Below are 24,695 nucleotides of genomic sequence, written 5' to 3'. Positions count from 1 at the left end.
CAAAGCCAGTTTAGACATATCCCAAAAGAATTGCAGCTAAAGGTGGTTCTACAAAGCTTTGACCCTGTGTTGGTCCATCAAATAAAATCACAGTATGTTACATTAAAGTTTGTGGTTGTAATGCTATATAATAATGTTCAAGGTGTATGAATGCATTGTCAATAGAGGTTTGACTGGGATCGAATGAGACTTGGTCAGTTAAACCTGAAATTGCCTAATTTTAAATCATGCGTTGAAGTAGATGATTCAGTACAATCTTGTAAGCTCTGTTGTCTTTGTTTCAGGTAGCTCGTATGTATTTGTACAGAGTAGTTAAATGATAATCCTGCAAGTTTTTCTGATTGAGGCTATTTCTGTTGAAAGTATGAAGGTAATGTTTCAAAGCTTTGGTAATTGTATGCTGTAGTCCTTTTAGTCATTTTCGTGTCTTGTGTCTGCAAGAGAATGAGCACAGCATCAGATCTACTTTGGTGAACCCTCTTTCTAGGCGTCATGATCAGTGCAGCAGTTTTACACTCTAGTTTCTCCTTTTTGTGCGAAAAGCCAACTTGCTCCTCTGCAGACACAGTGGGATCTTTCTCTGAGGTCTTCTGGGTAAAGTTGAACAGTGAACGGACTGAGACAATCTGAATTTGAAGTATCAAGTGGTTATCTACACACGTCTTCTCTCATTTAGTTTTTTTTTCTCTTTTTTAAAATAATTTCCTTTTGAAGGAAAGAAGCATTGATTCCTCACTGATGTCATCTCATCTCTGCAGAAATCGATTCTTGCTATCTCCTGCTTTAGCTGTTTTTTTTTTTAAAGCAGCCTGTCATTTTCAATCAGCTGGTCATTAATTATTGAGGCAGTGCAGGTTGACGAGACACACATCCTGTCTTGTTTGGGAGGTGATTCATCTGCTGCCAGAATGCAGCCAACATATTATAATGTAACATGTCTGTGGGCTCCTCTCTCTCAGGAGGGTATGAGGTGGTAGCTCTAACCCACGGTTAAGGACAAAACCTCTGTACTACTAATCAGCTTAATGCTGGCTTATTCAAAGGCCCTCTTTCAGACCAAGCAGCTGCTGTCAGCCAGTTTGAGTAGAGGGTGTGACTGCTGGCAGAGCTCGCTGATGCAGAGAGACCGGTTGGTGATTAACAAACACCAGTAGACTTTGGAATCTGGGAAGCCCATTCCACAGGCTTTGTCTTGTGAAGGTCTACTAGGTAGCTTCGTCATGCTCTCTCCCTGCTTTCCCTTCCCCTCTCCCTGCTTTTTGCTTCGTCTTCTCCTCAGGGTTGCAGAGCTTCAAGATAAAGAAGTTCAGACATGCCTCACATTTTTAGACCCCCTCGTGGAGGCTAGTTGGCAGCTTCTACAAAAAGTAGTAGCTCTATCCACTTTTTTTTTTCTTGGTGCATGCTGCCTGCTCTGACCTATTCCTTCCATCCCTCGGAGAAGAGGAATGAAGCATTTCTCAGAAAATCTCCTGATGTGTGAGATAATGTTCCTAAGAAATGAAAGGACTAAGCAGAGCGAGAGTGGGAGATGTTTTCTGCTGAGCTGTGTGGGCAGACGGCTCGGGTACACCGCTGTACATCTGGCAGATAGATTTCTGTCAGCAGCTCTCCAGTGACCGGCTGCTTGCCTTTCAGGAAGAGGATCAGATCTGCGGGTCCATGTTGTGAACACCTAAGCACACATAGCCTGCTCCTAAAATGGCTGCCCTTGAAGCTCAGCTCAGAGGAGGATCTGAGCTGCTCAGGCGCTGTCTGCTGGGGCCCCAGCTGACTAGATGAAAGCAGTTGCACAATCTCACCCATTAGTTTGGTGTGGCACAGAGACTTACTGGCTGAAAAGACACAGCCAACTGCAAGGCAGATGGTGGGTTGAGAAGGAGGTTTTTCTTCCCCACTTCATGGCTGTATTCCTCTCCCTTCCTTCCTGAAAGGCTTCTCTTGATATCCATGTCAAGGAACCTTGTGTTAGCAGCCAACTTTGTTCAAAACAGGAGCAAACTGCCAGGAGAGGGGTGTGGACATGTGAGGAGGCTGTAACCTGACCCTGGCCAACAATGGATCAACTGGTTGCTCAGGGACATGCAGGCAGTTGGGGCTGGTTTGATTGGAGTGCTCCACTAGCTGGCCTTTAGGGTTTGGGAGGTAGGATGGGAGGATTAGTTTCTCTGGTTAGATCAGATCAAATGATTTGCTTTTTGAAAATTAATTCAAAATTAAAATGTAGACCTTTTGATCATTTTACTGTGAAGACCAGAGTAATTCATAATACTGGTAGATTTAGAATTTAAATGATTTTTTTTCATCCAAGATGTTTGTTTTTGATAAGACACGCCAAAAATTTCCAAATAATTAGTTAGCCTACAAAAGGTATAGTTTTGAAAAAAATGGCAAAATTGCCATGTTTATTGGTACAGTTCTCTGTGAGTTATTGATATATACCATTTACATTAATTTATTGGCAAGTTCTCTTGTCCTTCTCATTTTGAAGAGTGGCTGAGAGTCATGACCCTTTGTCAGGTCAAACAATGCCTTACAAAAGTATTCATCCCCCTTGGTTTTTCACCTATTTTGTTACAGTCTAACATGTAATTTAAATGTTTCTTAATCTTATTTTATGTGGTGGATCTGCATAAAATAGTCTAAGTTGGTGAAGTGAAAAGAGAAAATTATGTATACAAAAAAAATTAAAAAAAGAACACAACTGAGAAAGCCTGCACGGGAGTCTTTATGCATAGAGTTTGCATCTTCTCCCGGTGCATGCGTGGATTCTCTCCAGGTACTCCAGCTTCCTCCCACAGTCCAAAAACGTGACTGTTAGGTTAATTGGTCTCTCCACATTGCCCTTAGGTGTGAATGAGTGTGCGCATGGATGTTTGTCCTGTGTGTGTCTGTGTTGCCCTGCGATGGACTGGCGATCTGTCCAGGGTGTACCCCACCTCTCGGCCGTAGACTGCTGGACCAGCTGCCCCGTGACCCACTATGGAAGAAGCTGTAGAAAATGACTGACTGATGAAACTGAGAATTGGCATGTGCATACAAACGTGGACAAAATTGTTGGTACCCCTCGGTTAATGAAAGACAAAACCCACAATGGTCGGAGAAATAGCTTGAATCTGACAAAGGTAATAATGAATAAAAATTCTATGAAATTGAACAAATGAAAGTCAGACATTGCTTTTCAATAAACTCATGAAACAGGCCTGGACAAAAATGACGGTACCCTTAACTTAATATTTTGTTGCACAACCTTTTGAGGCAATCACTGCAATCAAACAATTCCTATAACTGTCATTGACACTTCTGCACCTCTCAGCAGGTATTTTGGCCCAGTCCTCATGAGCAAACTGCTCCAGTTGTCTCAGGTTTGAAGGGTGCCTTTTCCAGACGGCATGTTTGAGCTCCTTCCAAAGATGCTCAATAGGATTTAGGTCAGGTCTCATAGAAGGCCACTTCAGAATAGTCCAATATTTTCCTCTTAGCCTTTCTTGGATGTTTTTAGCTGTGTGTTTTGGGTCATTATCCTATTGCAAGACCCATGACCTGCGACTGAGATCAAGCTTTCTGACACCGGGCAGCACATTTCTCTCTAGAATCCCTTGATATTCTTGAGATTTCATTATACCCTGCACAGATTCAAGACACCCTGTGCCAGATACAGCAAAGCAGCCCCAGAACATTACGGAGCCTCCTCCATGTTTCACAGTAGGGACAGTGTTCTTTTCTTCATATGCTTCATTTTTCCGTCTGCGAACATAGAGCTGATATGCCTTGCTAAAAAGTCAAATTTTTGTCTCATCTGTCCATAGGACATTCTCCCAGAAGCTTTGTGGCTTGTCAACATGTAGTTTGGCAAATTCCAGTCTGGCTTTTTTATGATTTGTTTTCAACAATGGTGTTCTCCTTGGTTGTCTCCCATTAAGTCCACTTTGCCTCAAACAATGTCGGATGGTGCGATCTGACACTGATGTTCCTTGAGCTTGAAGTTCACCTTTAATCTCTTCAGAAGTTTTTCTGGGCTCTTTTGTTACCGTTTGTATTATCCGTCTCTTTGTTTTGTCATAAATTTTCCTCCTGCGGCCACGTCCAGGGAGGTTGGCTACAGGCCCATGGATCTTAAATTTCTGAATAATATGTGCAACTGTAGTCACAGGAACATGAAGCTTCTTGGAGATGGTCTTATAACCTTTACCTTTTAACATGCTTGTCTATAATTTACTTTCTAATCTCCTGAAACAACTCTTTCCTTTGCTTCCTCTGGTCCATGTTGAGTGTGGTACACACCATGTCACCAAACAGCACAGTGACTACCTGTAGCCCTATATATAGGCCCACTGACTGATTACAAGAATGTAGACACCTGTGATGCTAATTAATGGACAAACCTTGATTTAACATGTCCCTTTGGTCACATTATTTTCAGGGGTACCACCATTTTTGTTCAGGCTTGTTTCATGAGTTTATTTTTTTTAAATAATTCTGTTGAAGCATGTTTGAAAAGCAATGTCTGACTTTCATTTGTTCATTTTCATAGAAGTTTTATTCATTATTACCCTTGTCAGATTCAAGTTATTTCTGTGACCACTGAGGTGTACCAACAATTTTGTCCACGTGTGTATGTGTATTTCTAGAATTGCGCCTCTCAAGGTGGCAGCAGGTTGGAGTAGCTCTGTTACTTTTGATTCTGATTTATTCTTTTTTGGGAACTATTCCTCTTGTGGTGGATACAGTTGATTTTTTTTGGACTACTGTCCACTCCGGTGTCGGATGCTGTGCAGCTTGGAGGATTTTTCTTGATACTTTCTATTTTTGGACATTTGTTATGATGCATTGCCATGGCAACGGGGTTGTTTCTTACAACCGGGAGCAGCTGATTAATATCTCAAAAGCTCAAATAATACTTCAACTACAACCCCAAATCCCTGATGAGTTGAAAAGGAGACGCCGTGGATGCAGAGCAGGAGCTAAGAGAAGAGAGAGAAGGAGGAAGTTCAAACCATCTCTTCCGTCGACTATGATGGGCAATGTGAGATCGTTGGGAAACAAGTTGGATGAACTCCAAGCCCTACAAAGGACCCAGCCAGAGTACCGGGCATGCAGTATCATGTGTTTTACTGAGACATGGCTGCAGGATCATATCCCCGACTCCAGCGTCTCTCTGCCGGGCTTTTTAACAATACGAGCAGAAAGAGACTTAAAGAGGAGCGGCAAATGTAAAGGAGGTGGACTGGCAGTATTTAAGAACAACAGATGGTGTCATCCAGGACATGTTACTGTGAAGTGTCCACTCTGCAGTCCAGATATTGAACTGTTGGCAGTAAGTTTTCGTCCATATTATTTACCCAGAGAATTCACCAGTGTTATTTTGGCAACAGTTTACGTTCCACCTTCCGCTGTTGCCGACACTGCATGTGATGCCATCAGCTCAGTTGTTGCTAAGCTACAGACACAAAACCCCAATGCTTTTGTGGCAATTTCTGGTGATTTTAACCATGCTTCACTCTCTGCTACACTTCCAACGTTTCAACAGTTTGTCAGCTGCTCTACCAGAGAAAACAAAACATTGGATTTGTTTTATGCAAATGTCAAGGACTCATACATCTCTACAGCAAGACCTCCGCTAGGCAAATCAGATCACAATCTTGTTTTTCTCTGCTCGAAATATAAGCCCCTTGTTCAGAGGCAACCTGTAATAAAGAGGACTGTGAGAAAATGGTCACAGGAAGCTGAAGAAGCTCTGCAAGGTTGCTTTGAGGCTACAGACTGGGACGCACTGTGCCAGCCACATGGAGAGGACATCAATGCCATGACTGAGTGTTTAACCGACTATATAAACTTCTGTGTGGATAACATCATCCCCACCAGAACTGTGAGATGCTTCCCCAATAACAAACCTTGGATCACCAGTGACCTGAAGGACCTGCTTAACAAGAAAAAAAGAGCCTTCAGAGAGGGAGACAGAGAATTATTGAGGTGTTTACAGAAGCCACTTAAAGTCAAGATAAGAGACAGCAAGAAGGTGTACAAGACGAAGCTGGAGAGCAAGCTCCAGCAAAACAATATCAGAGATGTGTGGACAGGGATGAAGAAGATCACAGGCTTCAAGCAGAAGGATGATCAGACCGATGGACGTCTGGACAGAGCCAATGAACTGAACGTATTCTTCAATAGGTTCAGTTCAGAAACAAGCTTCACATCCTCCTCTCCTGCTCACAGCCAAACAGACATCCCATCTTCCTTTGACCCACAGGACCCACAGCTGTCCAGTAACACCTCACATTTTTTATCTTCCACCTCAGCCCTAGACCCTTCTACATGTTTGCCATCAACCATATCAGACGATGCTGATGCTTCCTTTGCTTCCCCCTTCCACCTGTGTGTCTCAAGAAGTCAGGTGAAGAGACAACTGGAGAGACTGAATAGGAATAAGGCTGCAGGTCCAGATCATGTCAGCCCTAGAGTCCTGAAGGCCTGTGCAGAGCAGCTCTGTGGGATTCTGCAGCACCTCTTCAACCTTAGCCTGGCCCAGAAGAAGGTTCCGGTGTTGTGGAAGACCTCCTGTCTTGTTCCGGTACCAAAGAAAACCCACCCATCAGTCCTCAATGACTATAGACCTGTTGCCCTGACATCCCACATCATGAAGGTCCTAGAGAGACTCCTGTTGGCCCACCTGAGTAACCAAACAGTAAACCATCAGGACCCCCTTCAGTTTGCTTATCGCTGTGGAGTTGAAGATGCCATCATACACCTGCTTCAACAAACCCACTGTCATCTAGACAAAGCCAGCAGCACTGTGAGGATCATGTTCTTTGATTTCTCCAGTGCATTTAATACAATCCAACCTGATTTGCTTTGTCAGAAACTCCAGAAGACTCAGGTGGAGGCCTCAACAATCTCCTGGATTAAAGACTACCTGACAAACAGACCACAGTTTGTGAGACTGAAGGGTTGTGAGTCTAACCAGGTAGTCAGAAGCACAGGAGCACCACAGGGGACTGTACTCTCACCATTCCTTTTCACTCTGTACACCTCAGACTTCCAGTACAAGACAGACTCCTGTCATCTGCAGAAATACTCGGATAATTCTGCAGTCGTGGGGTGGATCAGAGGATGGACAAGAAGCTGAGTACAGGATGGTGGTGGACCGCTTTGTGGCATGGTGTGGAAACAATCATCTCATGTTGAACGTGACTAAAACAAAGGAGATGATTGTAGATTTTAAGAGAAACAGGAATAAGTCAAACACTATTTCTATCATGGGAGAAGAAGTGGAGGTGGTGGAGGAGTATAAATACATCGGTGTTCACCTGGACAACAGACTAGAGTGGAGATGCAACTGTGAAGCCATCTACAAGAAGGGACAGAGCAGACTGTACTTCTTGAGGAAGCTTAGGTCCTTTGGTGTTTGCAGCAAGATGCTGCATATCTTCTATAAGTCTGTTGTGGAAAGTGTGATCTCTTCTACCATCATCTCCTGGGGAAGCAGCATCAGAACCAGGGACTTAAAAAAGCTCAACAAGCTGATAAAAAAGGCTGGCTCTGTTCTGGGGACTCCTCTGGAACCTCTGGAGATCATTGTGGAAAGACGGATTCTTCATAAAATGAAGAACATTATGGAGAACTCTGAGCATCCTCTTCATAAGACTGTCCTACAGCAACAGAGTGTCTTCAGTCAGAGGCTTCTTCAGATCTGCTGTAAGACGGAGCGCTACAGGAGATCCTTCCTGCCCACAGCCATCAGCATCTACAACGGCTCTTTGAAGAAACCTACATAATATGAGCTATAACAACATTTAATTTCCCTTTGGGATTAATAAAGTATTTTTGAATTGAATTGAATTGAATGTATCCAACCGCTTTGCTATGAAGCCCCTAAAAGGTTCTAGTGCAACCAATTACCTTCAAAAGTCACATAATTAGTGAAATGCAGTCCACCTGTGTGCCATGCAAGTGTCATGATCTGTCGGTATAAACACACCTTTTCTGAAGGGCCCCATAAGCTGCAACACCACTAAGCAAAAGGCATCGCAAGACTAAGGAGCTCTTCAAACAAGTTTGGGACAAGGTTGTTGAGAACTACAAGTCAAATTGGGATTATAAAAAATGCAACAAAAGGCGGCTCTACAAAATATTGACTTCGGGGGGTGAACAGTTATGTACGCTGAAGGTTTCTGTTATTTTGTCATATTGGTGAGTCCTGACCTCAACCTTCTTGAACACCTTAAAAATGAAATGGAGCAGGGGCTGCAATCCTGGTTTGTCTCATCTATGAACACACTCCTAAACCTTGTATGAGATGTTTACTGAATATTTAAATTTGCTATTGCTGGCAATGTGGGTTCATCCACAAATTGGACCTACAGATTAAGAATAGGATGTCATCAAAGTTCTTGTACATGTAAGGTAGACAGACAAATACTTCTGACAAAATAGGGCATCTTTAACAGTGGGGGCAATGCTATTGGAGGACACTGTCCAGTTTATCTGTATTTGACCCAGTCAACTCCTGGACAAGAACAGCCCAGACTCAAAGTACAAAGTTACTTATGCAGATTATTTTTCATAAACATCTTTTTGGCAGTTTGATGGATTTGGCAAACTTTGTTCTTCACTGCAGTGTGAACTACAACTGTAAACATGCAGAGAAGAGACTTTCTCAGCTAAGGCACAGACAAAATTAGTCTTTATTAATTAGTCCGCATTTGCTGAGATAGAGACGTGTGTTTTTCATACACGCGTATCTTTAAATTCAATGTTCATTTTGTCTTAAGAAATTGTCAGGTATGTTATCTCCTGAAAGCCTTGAACACACCATCAACAAACAAAATGTACTCAGTTTAAAAGACACTACCCAAGCTCTTACACCTGTTCAGGAGAGGCTTTTACAAATGTGAACTGCTGATAATGGAAAACATAATCAGAAGCAGTAAAGTTTGAGATTTTCTTAAGGTGGAGGGATGGTCAGCAAATGACATGCTATGGTACAAATTCATCTCTTTCAGTAGATCTATGCTTATTCATATGAAGAAGTAATGCTTTACAAACTGTTGACATAAAGTCAAGTGTAAAGTTTGTACTGTTTAGTGTCCACACACATAAATGGCTCTTCTCTTTTTGCTCCTGTAATTTAATGTAGTCATTTGAAAACAATACGTAATTATCACGTCACAATAGTGACCTTGATTTTCCTCTGGCTATTGGAGTGATGACCAAAGAAAACCAGACTTAAATTAGCCAGGCGTTACTGCTCTGTACATGTACCACTGTGCTGACTCCTTTCATTAACAATAATAACATACCAAAGAGCGACGTTCACCTTTCCTTTTTGAATGCATGCAAACAGTTTGGTCTTTGACTAATAGAATAATCAAATGAGTTCTTGCTGCACGAGGACAGTTCTTAGAAGCATGGCTCGTTATTTTTTTTTGCAAATGTGTGTTATAGTAGTATTAATATCTATTTATTTCCATTTAGAAGAATAGCAACTCGAATAATATGATATGCAAACAAAATGTCTTGCATGATAAACATTCCCTTGTCATCCAAGGTTTTAATAGAACCACAGAGAGATGTAGTGGTTTGGAGAGTGTGACTTTTCAGTGACTGTTTTGGTCCTGCTAACATGTGCAGCCAGAGGTTTCATAGAGTATTCACAGTGAATTTGTATTCAACCTTCCATGTATTCATTCCATAGTTTTCTGAGTCTCTTTGAATTTTAACTCAGGTTTAGGTTCCTGTAGTCTAAGTAGGGCATCCTCGGCATCCTCGTGTTTCTCCATGTTGAAAGGAAATGGATCGTGACATGTTTGATGCGGCTATAAACACCAACATGTATAAAGAAATGGCATAAGTGGCTAGTGTTTGTATTCGAGGTTTTGTTTGGCGCTAAAAATGGCCTGATGTGTCTATTGTAAATCTATGCAGTGTCACAACTATCTTATGTTTTGTCGGGTTATGTAGTTATGTGATAGTTTTGCATAAAAGCATGTTTACTAAAATATAAATCTCAGGCACGCTGAATACAACCCTTTGTGTTTAGGCTAAGCAGGTTTGGGCGGGGCTAATCATTCACGATGGGTTGACCAAAGCTATTTTATTTCAAAGTTCATTTAATAAAATACAGTTAGAGCTTAGCGAACATTTAGACAACCCAGAAAAGGAAGATTTAGTTACCCCTACCCTCTCTAAGGTGGTTCATCTTTCAACATTCTTCTGGGATCTTCCTATAGATTTTTTTTTTCTTTATGTATTTTTATAACACAAGCTGTAGACTGAACTGGAAGATTTAACTCTTGTTTCTTAATAAATAAAATAATTTCCATTCTAACAACCAACTCCAATGAGGGCCTGGTCGCTTGTCCACGTTTAGCTCTATTCTTAAGTTTAGCTCTCTTCATTGCTGGATTGTTCCTCAACCCCCTTTTTAAATGTCGTATCACCAGCATCCATTTTTCCATCCATGTCGGAATAACAGAGACAAACATAAAGCTTCCATTTCTTAGTTGATTCATTCAATCTTCATAGCAGTTAGAACAATCAGATGGAATATTCTGTTCTAAATACTGTGGAGCTGCTCTCCAGCTGTTGCTTATCCCAAGGTATAAAAAAAAAAAAGAAATTGGACAAATCAACCCATAATCCCTCCTCAGTCCCGGCATTGTTCTTGGAATAATGCTATGCTGAAAAAATTTAACCTGCAGCATCTACTGAATCCTCCCCTCTGCAATGTCCTGTTAGACTACCAGAGTTTACAGACACATCTAAACATTCAAGAGGTTTATAACTTTTAATTAGGTTATGTTGTGAAGTGTTCAGGTTTCTTTTTTGTTATAGAAGAAAGACTTTGAAGTGTTTTTTTTTTTAAAGACAGGACATGAAACTGCAAGATAAAGTTATTGTGTGACACCCTAGAATCAAGACGATGTAAGAGCTTTTTTTAAGTGTATTTACTTATTTGTCATGCGGAAAAGTGTGTTCGCATCCAGCACCTGATTTTTCATTGTTCACAGCAGCAGTCATTATTTGTAATCATCTAAGACCAGAACCAAGCTCCTACTTATGAAAAGTCATTTAATGCTGTTGATATAGATTGAATTCAGCTTGATTTTCCCAGTGTTGTCAATTATTAACTTTTTAGCATAATTTCCTCTATTGTAGTGTATACAAAGAAAATAAATATCTCTGTATATTTATGTGTCATTTATGAAATTAATGCAACAAAGCAGCGTGTACTCATGATTTTCCCTCTTCGATTTGCAGGTTTCCCTGATTTTCCAGGGAGTTCTCCCCCTTTTCAGTGATGGAGGTGTTGCAGTGTGATGGCTGTGACTTCCGCGGCGAGTCATACGATGACTTAAAGACCCACATTCAGGAAGTCCACACTGTTTTCCTGCAGCCCTCGGATGCAGATGAGTCGGGCTCTGTGCGAGAAGAGGATGAGGAAGGAGAAGAAGAGGAAAATGAGGATAAGGAAGACAAGGATGACCAGGATTACATGCCCCCTAAAGCTGGAATGAGTAAGCCCACCACAATAATCAGATGATGCTGTTATTTTGTTTAGGATTAAGAAGCATTTCTTTGCTCTGCGTTAGACTCTACATAGCACAGTCTAGATGCATTTTTAGTGAGTAGATGAAGAAATAAATGTCTCTGTTAGGAAAAAAGTAAATTTTATCATTGATGTTTTTAATAAATAATTCTAAAACATATCTTCTATACTTTTTTTCAGGTCCCAACTCTTCTGAAGGCCTCAACCAAACGTCAAAGAAACCAACTACTGAAACCCATCTTCCGTTTTACCAATGCAAGTTTTGCATCCGTTACTTCCGGTCAAAGTCGTTCTTAAGAAATCACACCAAAAAGGTCCATAATGTCACAGAGGATGATTCAGATGCCAGTGTCTCCTCAGACACTGCTAAGCAGGCCAGTTACACTGTAATAACGCACAATGATCATTCAAAAGTATATTCCTGTCAGTATTGCACGTACAAGTCTCCCCGCAAAGCAAGGATCTTGAAGCACCAACTAATGTATCATAACAAAGTTCCCTCCAGTAGCGCCGAAGATCAACCAGAGCACATCGAGGCTGAGGAGGAATCTGAAGCAGCTGCTGGACTCAAGGGAACATTTCCTTGCGAATGGTGTGCCTACCAGACGGACCAGAAAGACAGCTGGACTAACCATTTGGTAAAAGAACACAGTGATAAGGTGAAGATCATTTCCAACACTGAAAATGTAGAAGAGGAACCAAGCGCAAGCTCACCCAGGCCCATTTCTCCAACCTCTTCCCCTAGCCCGACAGGATCAAATGTGATTTTGACCGGAAAAGAAGATTCAGTGGGGAAACCAGAACAAATGGTAGAAAATTCAGTTGCTGAAATCTCATCAATTCAATATGCACAGATAAGTGCAGTCACACCCAACAGCACAGGTTCTTCTATTCTGTCAAAAAGATTTGCCTCCTCTGATATCTCGAACAATGTCACACATGTGGACGATAACTTGGTCAATGAGGACGACTCGAGGAGCAGCTTGGAGGATGACGACGACGAAGAAGTGGGTGATATAGATGATCCCAGTTACACAGGAACCCTCTCTGCAGATGCAAAGCAGCTGTTAACAGATGGCGATAATAAATTACTGGAAACTAAAGGAATACCATTTAGGAGGTACATGAACCGATTCCAGTGCCCCTTCTGCTCCTTCCTTACGATGCACAGGCGGAGTATATCCCGCCACATTGAAAATATTCACCTCTCCGGCAAAACCACAGTGTACAAATGTGACGAATGCCCCTTTATTTGCACCAGCCCTTTGAAGCTCGGGACACACAAGCAAAGCCACACTCCCTCGGATTTGGAGACATTGGACCTTACAGGTGATAGCCCAGAGCCTCAGAACGATTGTGCCACAGAGCCACTTAACGGGGGAAGTATAAGCTCCAGAGTGAATGGGAAAAAGCAAACCAGCACATCAAATGACCAGCAGAATCCTCATCGCTGCACACTCTGCAGCTTCTCTACCACCACTCTAAAAGGTCTGAGAGTCCACCAGCAGCACAAGCACTCCTACTGTGATGACTTAGATTCCACTGTCTTTGAAACCCAGATGAGTGACCAGCCAGACACTGAGGTGGAACCTTCACCAATGTTTCTGCAAAAAACCCAGACATCCATATTAGGATCTGCCACCAAGAAAACATTGGTTACAGGAAAAAGAGCCAGGAAGTCCATAAATGACTTGCCTTTGGATCTGTCCTCAGTCAAAAAGAGAACTAGAATTGATGAAATTGCCAGTAACCTTCAGAGTAAGATAAGCCAAAGCCAGCAGGACATGATCATCACCCTGGATGACATGGATGATGAAGACAATGGGGAAAATAATGGCAGTGGTGACGAGATTAGAAACCACGACAACAAAAACCCGGTCTTTGCTTACAACACGCATCTGTTTCATCAAGAGTCCCCAATCTCTCATGAAGGAGGCAGAATAGGGAAAAGAAAAAGCAACCCCAAATTAAAACCTAGAAACATTCCAATATCTCTGACTCTCTCCGACGATGGTGAAAATATCTCAGCTGATCCGAGTGACGGCACCATCCACGAGAACATGGACTATTCAGACGATTCTGGAACCATGCGGTTCTACTGTAAACACTGTGATTACCACAACAAATCAGCTCGAAGTGTGAGCACTCACTACCAGAGGATGCACCCTTACATCAAGTTCAGCTTTAAGTACATCCTGGATCCTGAAGACCAGAGTGCTGTCTTCCGCTGTTTAGAGTGCTACATTGAATACACAAATTACAATGACTTGCACCAACACTACATGGATCACCACCCAGAAGCAAGCAACGTGCTCAACTTCAACCAACCGCATCTTCTGTACATGTGCAGGTTTTGCTCATACACAAGCCCCAACGTCAGGAGCCTGATGCCTCATTACCAAAGAATGCACCCTACCGTAAAAATCAACAATGCCATGATCTTCTCCAGCTACATTGTAGAGCAGAGTCACAAGACCAGTGAATCGCAAACACTTAGAGAGATATTAAACTCCGGCCCCAAAAGTTTTAACTCATCATCTCCAATGCCCAGGTCCTCCTCAAGCCCAGTGTTGAAAACGGTTCCCAAGTCTCCAGAAGCCAGTGTCGAGACAGAATCTCTCAAAGAAACTATCAGTAATGTTGTTGTGTATGACTGTGATGTGTGCTCCTTTTCCAGCGCTAACATGCACTCAGTGTTGGTCCACTACCAAAAGAAACACCCAGAGCAAAAGGCATCTTATTTCCGTATACAAAAAACAATGAAGGTGGTCTCAGTTGATCAGTCTCACCCTTTGGCAAACTCCTCCTTCAGCCCTGCTATCTCCTGCACTCCAAAACAATCCAATATAACTGTGTTTGGATCAGATGAAGAAATGTACTACTGTAAACACTGTGTGTACAGCAACAAGTCTGTTGTTGGTGTGCTGGTCCATTACCAAAAAAGACACCCAGAAGTGAAAGTGACAGCTAAATACATCAAGCACGGCCCTCCCACTCCCGGTTTGATGAAATTGATGGATGAACTGCAAATTGCTGCTCCCAAGCAATTTTTAAAGCAATTTCAAAATAATGGCCACAATGGCTCCAAAAACTCAAGCTCCAAACTAGGAGGTGGTGAAAAAGGGGAAGAAGAACTGTTCTTTTGCCAGCACTGTGATTATGGCAACCGCACCGTAAAGGGAGTGCTGATCCACTACCAGAAAAAGCACAGGGAAACCAAGGCCAACGCCGACCTGGTGCGGCGTCACACTGCAGTGGTGAGGAGTCAGCGTGAGCGAGCACAGATGGTCCAGTCCAGCAGCGCTTCCTCTTCTGCGATCTCTGCTTCTGCAGACAATGAGAATGCAACACCTATGCGCTCCCTTAAGTGCAGACACTGTTCGTATACAACCCCCTACGTGTATGCCCTAAAGAAGCATCTAAAGAAGGAGCACCCTACTGTGAAAGCAACAGCCATGACCATTTTACACTGGGCTTACCAAGATGGGATTCTGGAGGCGGGTTATCACTGCGAGTGGTGCATTTATTCTCATGCTGATCCACAGGGCCTTTTGCTTCATTACCAAAGACGCCACCCTGAGCATAATGTTGATTATGCATACATGGCCAGCAAGCTGTGGGCAGGGCCAGAAACCACCCAGCAAGGGGGAAATGTGGACACAAAACATTACAAATGTAGAGACTGTGCCTTTGAGGCTTGCTCAATATGGGACATTACAAGTCACTACCAGGCTGTCCACCCCTGGGCTATCAAAGAGGATGAATCTGTGCTTTTGGATATCATCAAAGGGAATGGCTCTGATGAAAGGTTTCAGCAACAGGTTGCAAAGGAGCATGGATTTCTGGATTGCCAGTCTGATGAAGGAGCACTAGTTATTGCCACCCCACTTCAAGAAAGCCATTCCCACTCACGCCTTTCCATTTCTAACAATCCTTATCAATGTACTGTGTGTCTGTCAGAGTACAACAGCCTCCACGGCCTCCTAACTCACTACGGCAAGAAGCACCCAGGCATGAAAGTAAAAGCTGCAGATTTTGCACAAGAGGCAGACATCAACCCCAGTTCTGTTTATAAATGCCGCCACTGTCCGTATGTGAACTCCCGCATTCATGGGGTCCTCACTCACTATCAGAAGCGCCACCCAATAGTTAAAGTCACAGCCGAGGACTTTGCCGATGATATAGAGCACATATCAGAGCTGCACGAAGGAGACGACAAGTTCAAAACTCAGAGACAGGGCTATGGTGCCTACAGATGCAAATTGTGCCCGTACACACATGGGACGCTGGAGAAACTCAAAATCCATTATGAGAAATATCACAATCAATCGGCATCAGATATATTCGCACCCTCTCTGAGTAATCTTTCCTCCTACAGAGAAATGGAGCCAATGGCTGAATGCAGCAGCAGTAATATTTCAAGCGCTGCTAAAGTGCATGAGGTGAGTGAGTTGGACCTTGCCTTCTCTCAGTTACCCATCAATAAGCCAGAGAAACATGCTGTATTCAAGTGTCAGCTCTGCAAGTACTTCTGCTCCACAAGGAAAGGCATCGCTCGCCACTACCGCATCAAGCACAACAATGTGCGTGCTCAACCGGAGGGTAAAAATAACGTCTTCAAATGTGCTCTGTGCTCTTATACAAACCCTATCCGCAAAGGCCTGGCAGCGCACTACCAAAAGCGCCATGATATTGACGCCTATTACACTCATTGCCTGGCTGCCTCCAAGACGATGAGTGACAAGCCCGCCAAGGTGATCGCTCAGCCGCCATCGGATGGGGAGTGTTCAGAAATGAGCGAAGAGCTGCGTTTGGCAGTGGAGAGGCGACGATGTAATCTCTGTGGATTCCAGGCCTTTAGCAGAAAGAGCATTGTTTCGCATTACATTAAACGCCACCCAGGCGTCTTCCCCAAGAAGCAACATTCCAGCAAACTTGGCCGCTACTTTACCGTCATTTACGCTAAGGAGCCCGAGAAGGCTGAGGACGGCGTGCCAGATGAAGAAGACAAGGAAGTGTTGGAGGTTCCACTGGAACCGGAGGAGGACGGTGATGATGACTGGCTTCCCTTCAAGTGTCTGAAATGCTACCGGTTGTCCTTTAGCACAGGGCAGCTGCTATCTATGCACTACAATGACCACCACAGTGTAGACCTGAAGAGGGACTTCTTGGTTTCATCTATCCCTGAGGATGAGGAGTCAGAGTTATACGAATGCTCCCACTGTGAGTTAAAGTTTACGGCTCTACCTGATCTGGCTGATCATCTTCTTAATCACAACGAGGAGTTCGAGAAGAGGGTTATGAGACTGGAGAGGAGGAAGCAGCTTCTCGGCAAGCAGAAAGGAACAGAGCTGCTGGATAATAAACCTGAGAAGGTGAGCATATTGAGCTCTCTGAAATGTTTGCAAATCAAATAATTATTTTGGCTTCAATGGATAGTTCAGAATCTTTTATACATGTTTCTTTTTAAAATGTAAAAGGCAGTTAAAATCTTACCTGTTGTAAATAACGCAGCTTTAATAAAGATGACTGAATAGTAAATAAACCAGATTCTGTTTGTTCCTTATTTTTTTGTCATCAGGAAAGCCTTACAAATAAAACCCCCATAGGATTCAGGTGCAACTTCTGCGTGGAGATCCACCCGACCCTCCGAGCCATCTGCAACCACCTTAGGAAGCATGTCCAGTATGGAGAAGCCAAACAGGGTCATGTCAAGGTAAGGAAACCTGTTTAATATTTCCATGTTACAGATGTCATAGTAGACAAATCTCCCTTTTCAAAGATTCAATTGCAAAAATGTTTATGAAACATAAAAGATTATTTCATTCACACTTTAATGCAAGTATCTTTAGATCATGAGTTAATTATCTCAGCGTCTTAAGATGCTCGTGTTAACGACTTAATTGTTATGTAATTGCAAGAATCCACTTATGGTTATCAGGATGCATGCAGAGTGTCATGCCAGCATGCATGGATGTCGTTTTAATCACTGCATCAAGTAATTTGGCTGAAAATGTGAGTCAGCAAACAGGGATGCTCTGTCTTTAGCAATCTCATATTTACTTATTGTAAGAAGACTTTGTTTATTTTTAGTGAAAAGGTTATTAGTAAAATTCTAGAACTCTGAGCAAAGTTTCCTACTTAGAGTTCCTACACAACGTAGAAAAATGTGGAATTTGATTGAAGTCTTTTCCGCATCTGTGTGTAAAAAAAAAAATCCACCCACCGATATATGTCTGTGATCCATCCATTCAGACTGTGGCTCAGATTTCCTTCAGAAAGCCAAACTCTTAATCCTGCCCCCTCGCTGTTGTAATTGTCAAGAATAAGATGTCAAACTGTTCCTGTGAGGAAATTATGTTCCCCGAAAAGAGACTCCATGCAAATGTAAAGATTCCTGCTGTGCTAAAATGATCCAAAGATCTTATTTTAGGGCGCTGTAAAAGCATACTCTTCGAGTCCCTGGTGAGTCTGTGTTGTTTCCTGACTCTCAACCTCTGAGAATTGCAGTGATCTGTTTTAATAGACTTTGGTCCTGCATTTTGTTTATTACTGAGGAAGGCTGTCAGTCTCCCTGGGAGAAAATGAGCTGTGCTGTCCCATCTTAAACAAGAGGATGGAGCTGTGAGCCATAACCTTTTGGACAGTCATGGGTAACAGTTTGTGAATTAGTATTCCACTGAGGCTGCCACAGAGGACAACAGGCCTGAGGATCCCACGACATACTCAGATGGAGGCCTGACTTTTCCATCAATCTCAGTCTGTCTTTACTTGTCTAAGAGGAGATAGGCAGACAACCACTGACAGTAAAACAGTTTTGGGTTTACAGAATCTTGCAAATGAATTGCCCTACTTTTTGTGTAATTCTAACCAAAAACCTCAAAGTACTTTGAGATTTTTAAGTAGAAGGAAAATTATATATGGTTTTTCTTTTTTTCCTTTACAAATAAAAATCTGCAAATGTTGAGTACATTTGTTTGCAGCCTCTCTGGGTAAATATTTTTGCAAAACACCTTTCACTATAATTAGAGCAATTCCTTTGGGGTATTTTTTTGCCAGCTTTGTACCTCTTGAGACTAAAATCTTTGTCCATTCCTTCCTATAAATTTACTGAAGCTCAGCCAAATTGGATGGAGAGCATCTTTGGAAATCAATTTTCAGCCTTTCCCACATATTCTTAATTTGGATTTAGGTCCCAACTTTGTGCCATTCTAACACATGAATATGCTTTAATCCAAACATTCCTTTGTAGCTATAGCTTTAGATTTAGAGTTGCAGTCTTGCTAAACGGCACACCTCCAGCCAGTCTTAAATCTTCACAGCTTCTAACAGGGTTTCCTCCAGGATCAGTGTTTTATTTAGATGCATCCATCTTTCAAGAAGATCATTCCCACCGTATAATGGGAAGGAATCATTTCCGTTCCGCTTCATAGTTATTTGAAGTTTTAAATGAGTTAAAACAAATGCTGTTAATGGACTTTAAAATCCAGTTTTAAATCAGGAAGTGCTTCTCAGAGATGGATACAGAGGAGGCAGGAATAGTGAATTCAGGAACTGGTTGAGCCTGTGGTTGGTGCTTCTTATTTACGGCTGCCTTAAGTCCAGGGTCAGGTCCTTCCACAGAAAGAATGAGTTTTCTCCTGGCAATAAAGAAAAGGAGTGCCAAGATTGTCTTTCTGCTCTTGCTGTCCATAGCTACTGGCCTACTCCCCAGCAGACGACGAAGGTAAAAGAGAGGTGGAAGAATTTAGTTTTTGTGTAATTGTAGACAGAATATATGCAAAGTTGCAGCTTTACATTCTAACCAAATCTAATTAATCACTACTAATAAAATGGTTATGGATTGACATGCTTATAGATTAATAATAAAATTAGTTTTAAGCACAAAAATAAGATCCAGCAGGGGGACTCAAATTTGATTGGTGCATCCGTCTCCATACCAACGCATTCTGGAGTCTGTACCATAAAAAGAACAGAGTTTTCAAGTTAAAGTTAACCCCAGAAACGCTGCCTTATATCCCTAAAGGTGAACACAGATGGAATAAGTGAAGAATATTTGCAAATATAAGTTACTGTATTGACTCAGAATTGTTAGAAAGTTGATTCCATAAAAGTTGAAACGATAAAAACAAAATAGTGGATAGTAATATATATTCTGAATTTTTAGAAGCTTTTGTCATGAAAGAAACTGCATATGCAAGAAATGCAGGCTTACAAATGGGATAAAAATGTAAAAATGAAACAGTTGGTGAAAAAAAAAAAAACTTTTTTTTGTTTTGCAGCAGGAAGTCACTGACATCCCCCTGACCCTGCCTTCAAACACTCTAACCAACGGCGACTTGGAGGAGGATGAAGTAGCTGAAATTGACGGCATTGACCTACCCGAAACCTCATCGCTCGCCCCGCCATTTTCAATACATTCTTCCGATCATCATGTTGACGACGCTGAGTTGGACACCATGGATCCGGACGCAGAAGTTGTTGAGGGGACAGCGGCCGCCCTGGTGGCTGCTGCCAGAGCCGCGGTGTCAGGGGCCCAGCTGAACCAGCGGCTGGCAGCCGGGGGTCACCCATGCTCCCAGTGCGACCGGGTCTTCATGTCCATGCAGGGGCTGAGGTCACACGAGAGGAGCCACTCGGCCATGGCTCTGTTCAGCAAAGAGGGCAAATACAGCTGTCAGTATTGCCATTTTGTCTCACCCTTCAGACACAAGTAAGTGAGGAGGAGTCATGTTCTTGATGCCTGATGTTATTTTCCTCTTCATCTTAGCTGCAAATACAGTACATTTGTTTACCAATTTATCTCAGTCACACATTATTGCGTCTTCCTCTAATAGCGTTCTGTTGCCGAATCAGTCATTTCTGAAAGGGTCCTTTTTTTATAATTGTACAAACAGTTGAATAGTTTCTTTGTCCATCGTTGAAGGGTCTACCTCAGAACCTTGCAACTATGCCAGTTAAAATGTGTCTTCCATTAAATGTTGGACTCTTCTCTGTTGTATTTGGAAGTTTGTGGAGAATGCAGATATGTGTCCTTCTCTCCATCCTTGCTTTTGTCCGGCCTGTCTGAGTTTGTGGCTTTTGTAGCTTCCATGTAGAAAACCTGCCTTGTGCAGAAATTCATTGGTTTTTTTTGCATTTATATTTTAAAAGGATCAGCAGGTTTGTGGATGGCATTCCAGAACCAATCCTACTAGTTCAAAGCAGTTTTTATTGTTCCCTCTTGAATTAAACAGACTGAAAACAAAACTAAGTCAGGAATTATGGACATTTTATTCAGTATACGTGAATTAGTCACTGACATCTTGCCCCCTGCTCTTGATGAAAGCCTTTCTTTCTTCTGGGTCAGCAAAAGGTTTGGAACCCAGATTAAACCAGTTTTTTTCACCACAAGAGCCAATCTGGAAAAACCGGTTGGAATCAACCGTTTTATAACATGAACGGGTTTGACATTTTTGAAAATATAAATTCTCAGGGAAAGGTTTATGGAAAAAATGGGAAAAGGTTTTTCATTTTTGCAGCCCTGGTAAATAATCTTTGAGTTGTTGGTGTAATCAACTGCGACATGATGTGCTGTAGGTGTTTTGCTTCTTTCAATTAAAAAATTGCTTTCTTTTGGCAGGGAAAACGTCTTGTTTTGTTTAAGTTGAATCAAAATTAGATGAGATAACCTGCATGCACCACTAAACATGTATTTAAGATGTAGCCCTGTTTCCTCCATTATAAACTTTTCACTAGTAAACCCTCTTATTCTGACACCATCTGTCTTTCGAATCACCTGGCTGTTGAACTCATTTTGTTCCAAGCACAGTTTTACACCTCGCTCTGTTTACCTGCTCACAATCCCTCCGAATCTTCAATCTTCTCAGAGATTTGCTGCCTGCTAGGAGGGAGAAGGGCAAACATTACAGTGAGAGAGATCGGACATTTGGGTCCTGCGATTTGTTTTATTTGCCGCAGAGACACGGAGAGCGAGAGGGAAAGCGAGAATCCTCTTCTCCTCTGAGCTCCCAGGTGTAATCCCTCTGCACTGTACTTGCCCCGACCCAGAAAGAAGCTGCATTCCCATGCCACCGCAGAGGGACTGGCAGTAAAAACACAGCTCCAACTGTCTCTACAGGACGCTAACACACTCATTCCCTACAGGGGATTGTGGGTAGATGAGTTTGTCTTTCTTGGCTCCATGTTATGGAGTCTTTAGCAAATGTGTAGCTGTTGTTAGTTAGGTAAACGGTATTATATTTTCTCCTTTTTCCTTTTCTAATTCCATCCTCCCCCTTTATTTCTCTGTCCTGTTTGTGTCACGGCAGCCTGGACAGACATGTGCAGTCTCATCATGGCCACCACAAGCCGTTCAAGTGCAAGTTCTGCCCCTTTAAATCTGCCTACGCGAGTCGCCTGAAGAGCCACCTGCTTAAGGCCCACACAGGTAAACACAGACCTGCACGCTTTTGCATTGAGTCACACCTTACAGCTAAATCCATGAGGCCTAAACAGCAAGTTAACTTTTATTGACTATACAGAACATAGTGTTTGAGTTCTACTTATTGAAATGCAAAGAATCTTATCTTTGGTTGAGATTAAATATGCCTTACCTGATGTCTCCTGTTTCACAATCAGGAACTTGAAATGTTCCAAACATGATGTTCTCCCTAGATAAAGCTCAATAAGGAAGTATTTTTCCAGCCAAACCACTTCTTGTAAAGCCACATTGCATCTAGATCAGATTTGCTGCCTTAAGAATGTGCTTGCTTTTTGAGCCCATGTAACAGAAACTGGGAAATTAGGCCCTGTAGGTGCAAACACGACATCAGACATTACACAGTAACTATATTGGCTACACCGACTGATAATGTGGAGATCAGCTTTTTTTGTCTTTGTTTAAATTTTGTGGCACTAGTTGCCTTTATTTCACAGTATTTAGACAAGAAATGGGCAGAGGGAGAATGGGGGGACACATGCAGCAAAGCGCCCAGGGTCGCGAATCGAACCCTGGACAGCTGCGTCTAGGACTTATAGCCTCTGTAAATGGGGAGCACGCTCTACCCATTCCTGCACTGTAGAAAAGTCTGGATTTTCTACAGTGCCTTTTGGAAAGTATTCATAACCCTTAGCATTTTTCACACTTCATGTCATGTTATAAACTCAAACTTCAATGTATTTTATTGGGATTTTTTTTGTGATGGACCAACATATAGTGGTGCATAACTGTGAAGTGACAGGAATACCAAACAAGGTCTATAACTTTCCGGACAAATAAAGATCTGGACCTGGACTGGGTCATTCCTAACACCTAGAATAGGCTTTGATGCAAACTATTGTCCTGTTGGAAGGTGAACCTCTGCACCTGTCAAGTCTCTAGTTTCTAACAGGGTTTTCTTCCTGGATTGGCTAGTATATAGCTCCACCCTTCTTCCCCTCAACTCTCAACACTTTCCCTATGCCTACTGAAGAAACACCTGCATAGCATGATGCCGTCACCACCATGTTTCTCTGTGAGGACTCTGTTTAGGATCATGTGCAGCGTCAGTTATCCTTTATACATAGCATTTTGCCTGTAGGCCAAAAACGTCCAATTTAGTTTCACCTGACCGCGGTACTTTTTTACGTTTACAGTCTTTCTTTCAATAATGGCTTTCTTCTCATCACTCTTCCTAAAAGACCAGAGTTATGAAGTACACAACCTATAGTTGCTCTGTTAATAGTCTCCCACCTGAGATTTCAGCAGCTCCTCCAGAGTTACTGGTGGTCTTTTGGCTGTTTCTCTGATTATTGCTTTCCTTGCCTGCTCTGCCAGTTAATGTTGTTTTTTGGTAGGCTTGCAGTTGTGCCATACTTCTCCATTATTAGATAATGAGTTGAACAGTTTTCATTGAACTGTCCAAAACTTTGAAGATTGTTTTACAACCTAACCCTGCTTGGGTGTTGTTTCTTAGTCTTTGTGATACTGTTTGGTCACTAAGGTTCTCCAACAAACCCATGAGTGCTTCACAGGACAGCTTTATTTAGACTGAGGTTAAATTACAGACAGGTGGATTCTGTTTACTGATTAAGTGACTTTTGAAGGCAGTTGGTTACATTGGATTTTGCTTAGGGGTATCAGAGTAAGTGGGGCTGAACGCATACATTGAAAACCATAATTTTCCTTCCAATTAACAATAATGTGAAACTTTTTGTTGGTCCATCACAAAAAAACTGTAGTTTCTAGATGTAACATGACAAAATTTGAAAAAGTTCAAGTACTTTTGCAAGGCTGTATAAATGGTAAGTGATTGCACGCTGTCTCGCCTGTCACAAAATAGCTCAGATGGCATTGTTTCTAATGGATATGTTTGTCTCAAACCAAATTTTTTCTGAAGTATTGGATTTTTATTATTTCTGCAAACCACAGTACAATGTTCTTTCTGTCTAAATAGGAAAAACTAACTCAAGCAATTCATGATTGTTCATTTTCCTGCAGGTGAACAGTACACATACAAGTGCTTGTCCTGCCCCTTCTCCTCTATGACCATCAGCCAGCTGAAGGAGCATTCTCTGAGGGACCACGGCGAGGCTTTGACCCTCCCTAAACTACGAGCTGCTACCCAGGCTGCGCACACTGCCATCAGGCTCCCCCGACAAGCCGTTCACACAGAGGATGCTCATCTGACCCCAGATGGTATAACATCATCATTAATACGTTTTTCAGTAGATAGGAGACTATTCACTAATGATAACTGGAGACATTGAGAGGTTTTACAAAGTTTAGATGGGATGTCTTTGTTACAGATTATGAAAGGGTTGAATAAAGATAAAAGTAGCTAATAGTACTTTCTAAAGGGTGCAAAGATTCAACATCATTAGTTTATTTTTTGAAGTTTCACATCAACCATTTCATTTTTTTTAATGTCAGACATCTTTATTTTCTTACAAACACAAAATAAATTCAGCTTTGGATTTTTGTTTCCCAGGTTCACCTTCAGTTTCATCTTTGACGCCATGTCTTTGTCGAATATGTTTGGTCAAAGCGGCACCTCGACTGTAGTTTGACACGCTGCTGTGTTTTTTAGGTTTTTTAGGCCGTGGTTTTTCTGCAGCGGCGTTAGCTTGCAGGCTTTTCTTGGCAGCAGCTGTCACCTTGCTGCTGGAGCTGTGGAATCTTCCCTGG

General features: G+C 42.2%; 1 protein-coding gene across 4 annotated transcripts in view; it reads left to right on the top strand.

Moving 5' to 3' along the window:
- The window catches only part of znf462 (zinc finger protein 462), a 66,129-nt gene that overhangs the window by 27,932 nt on the left and 13,502 nt on the right, over nt 1-24,695 (top strand). For 3 of the 4 annotated variants that reach the window (XM_047372228.1, XM_047372227.1, XM_047372225.1), the window contains exons 2-7: nt 11,260-11,516; nt 11,729-16,923; nt 17,130-17,264; nt 19,831-20,261; nt 21,859-21,977; nt 24,009-24,206. In XM_047372228.1, coding sequence (XP_047228184.1) covers nt 11,300-11,516; nt 11,729-16,923; nt 17,130-17,264; nt 19,831-20,261; nt 21,859-21,977; nt 24,009-24,206 — 6,295 coding nt within the window. In that variant the 5' untranslated portion in view covers nt 11,260-11,299. The remainder of the gene's footprint in view (nt 1-11,259; nt 11,517-11,728; nt 16,924-17,129; nt 17,265-19,830; nt 20,262-21,858; nt 21,978-24,008; nt 24,207-24,695) is intronic. The other variant, XM_047372226.1, reaches the window with a different exon arrangement.

This window comes from Girardinichthys multiradiatus, chromosome 8, assembly GCF_021462225.1.
Source record: "Girardinichthys multiradiatus isolate DD_20200921_A chromosome 8, DD_fGirMul_XY1, whole genome shotgun sequence".
Classification (NCBI taxonomy): domain Eukaryota; kingdom Metazoa; phylum Chordata; class Actinopteri; order Cyprinodontiformes; family Goodeidae; genus Girardinichthys; species Girardinichthys multiradiatus.
This window is presented reverse-complemented; position numbering and strand designations above follow the sequence as displayed.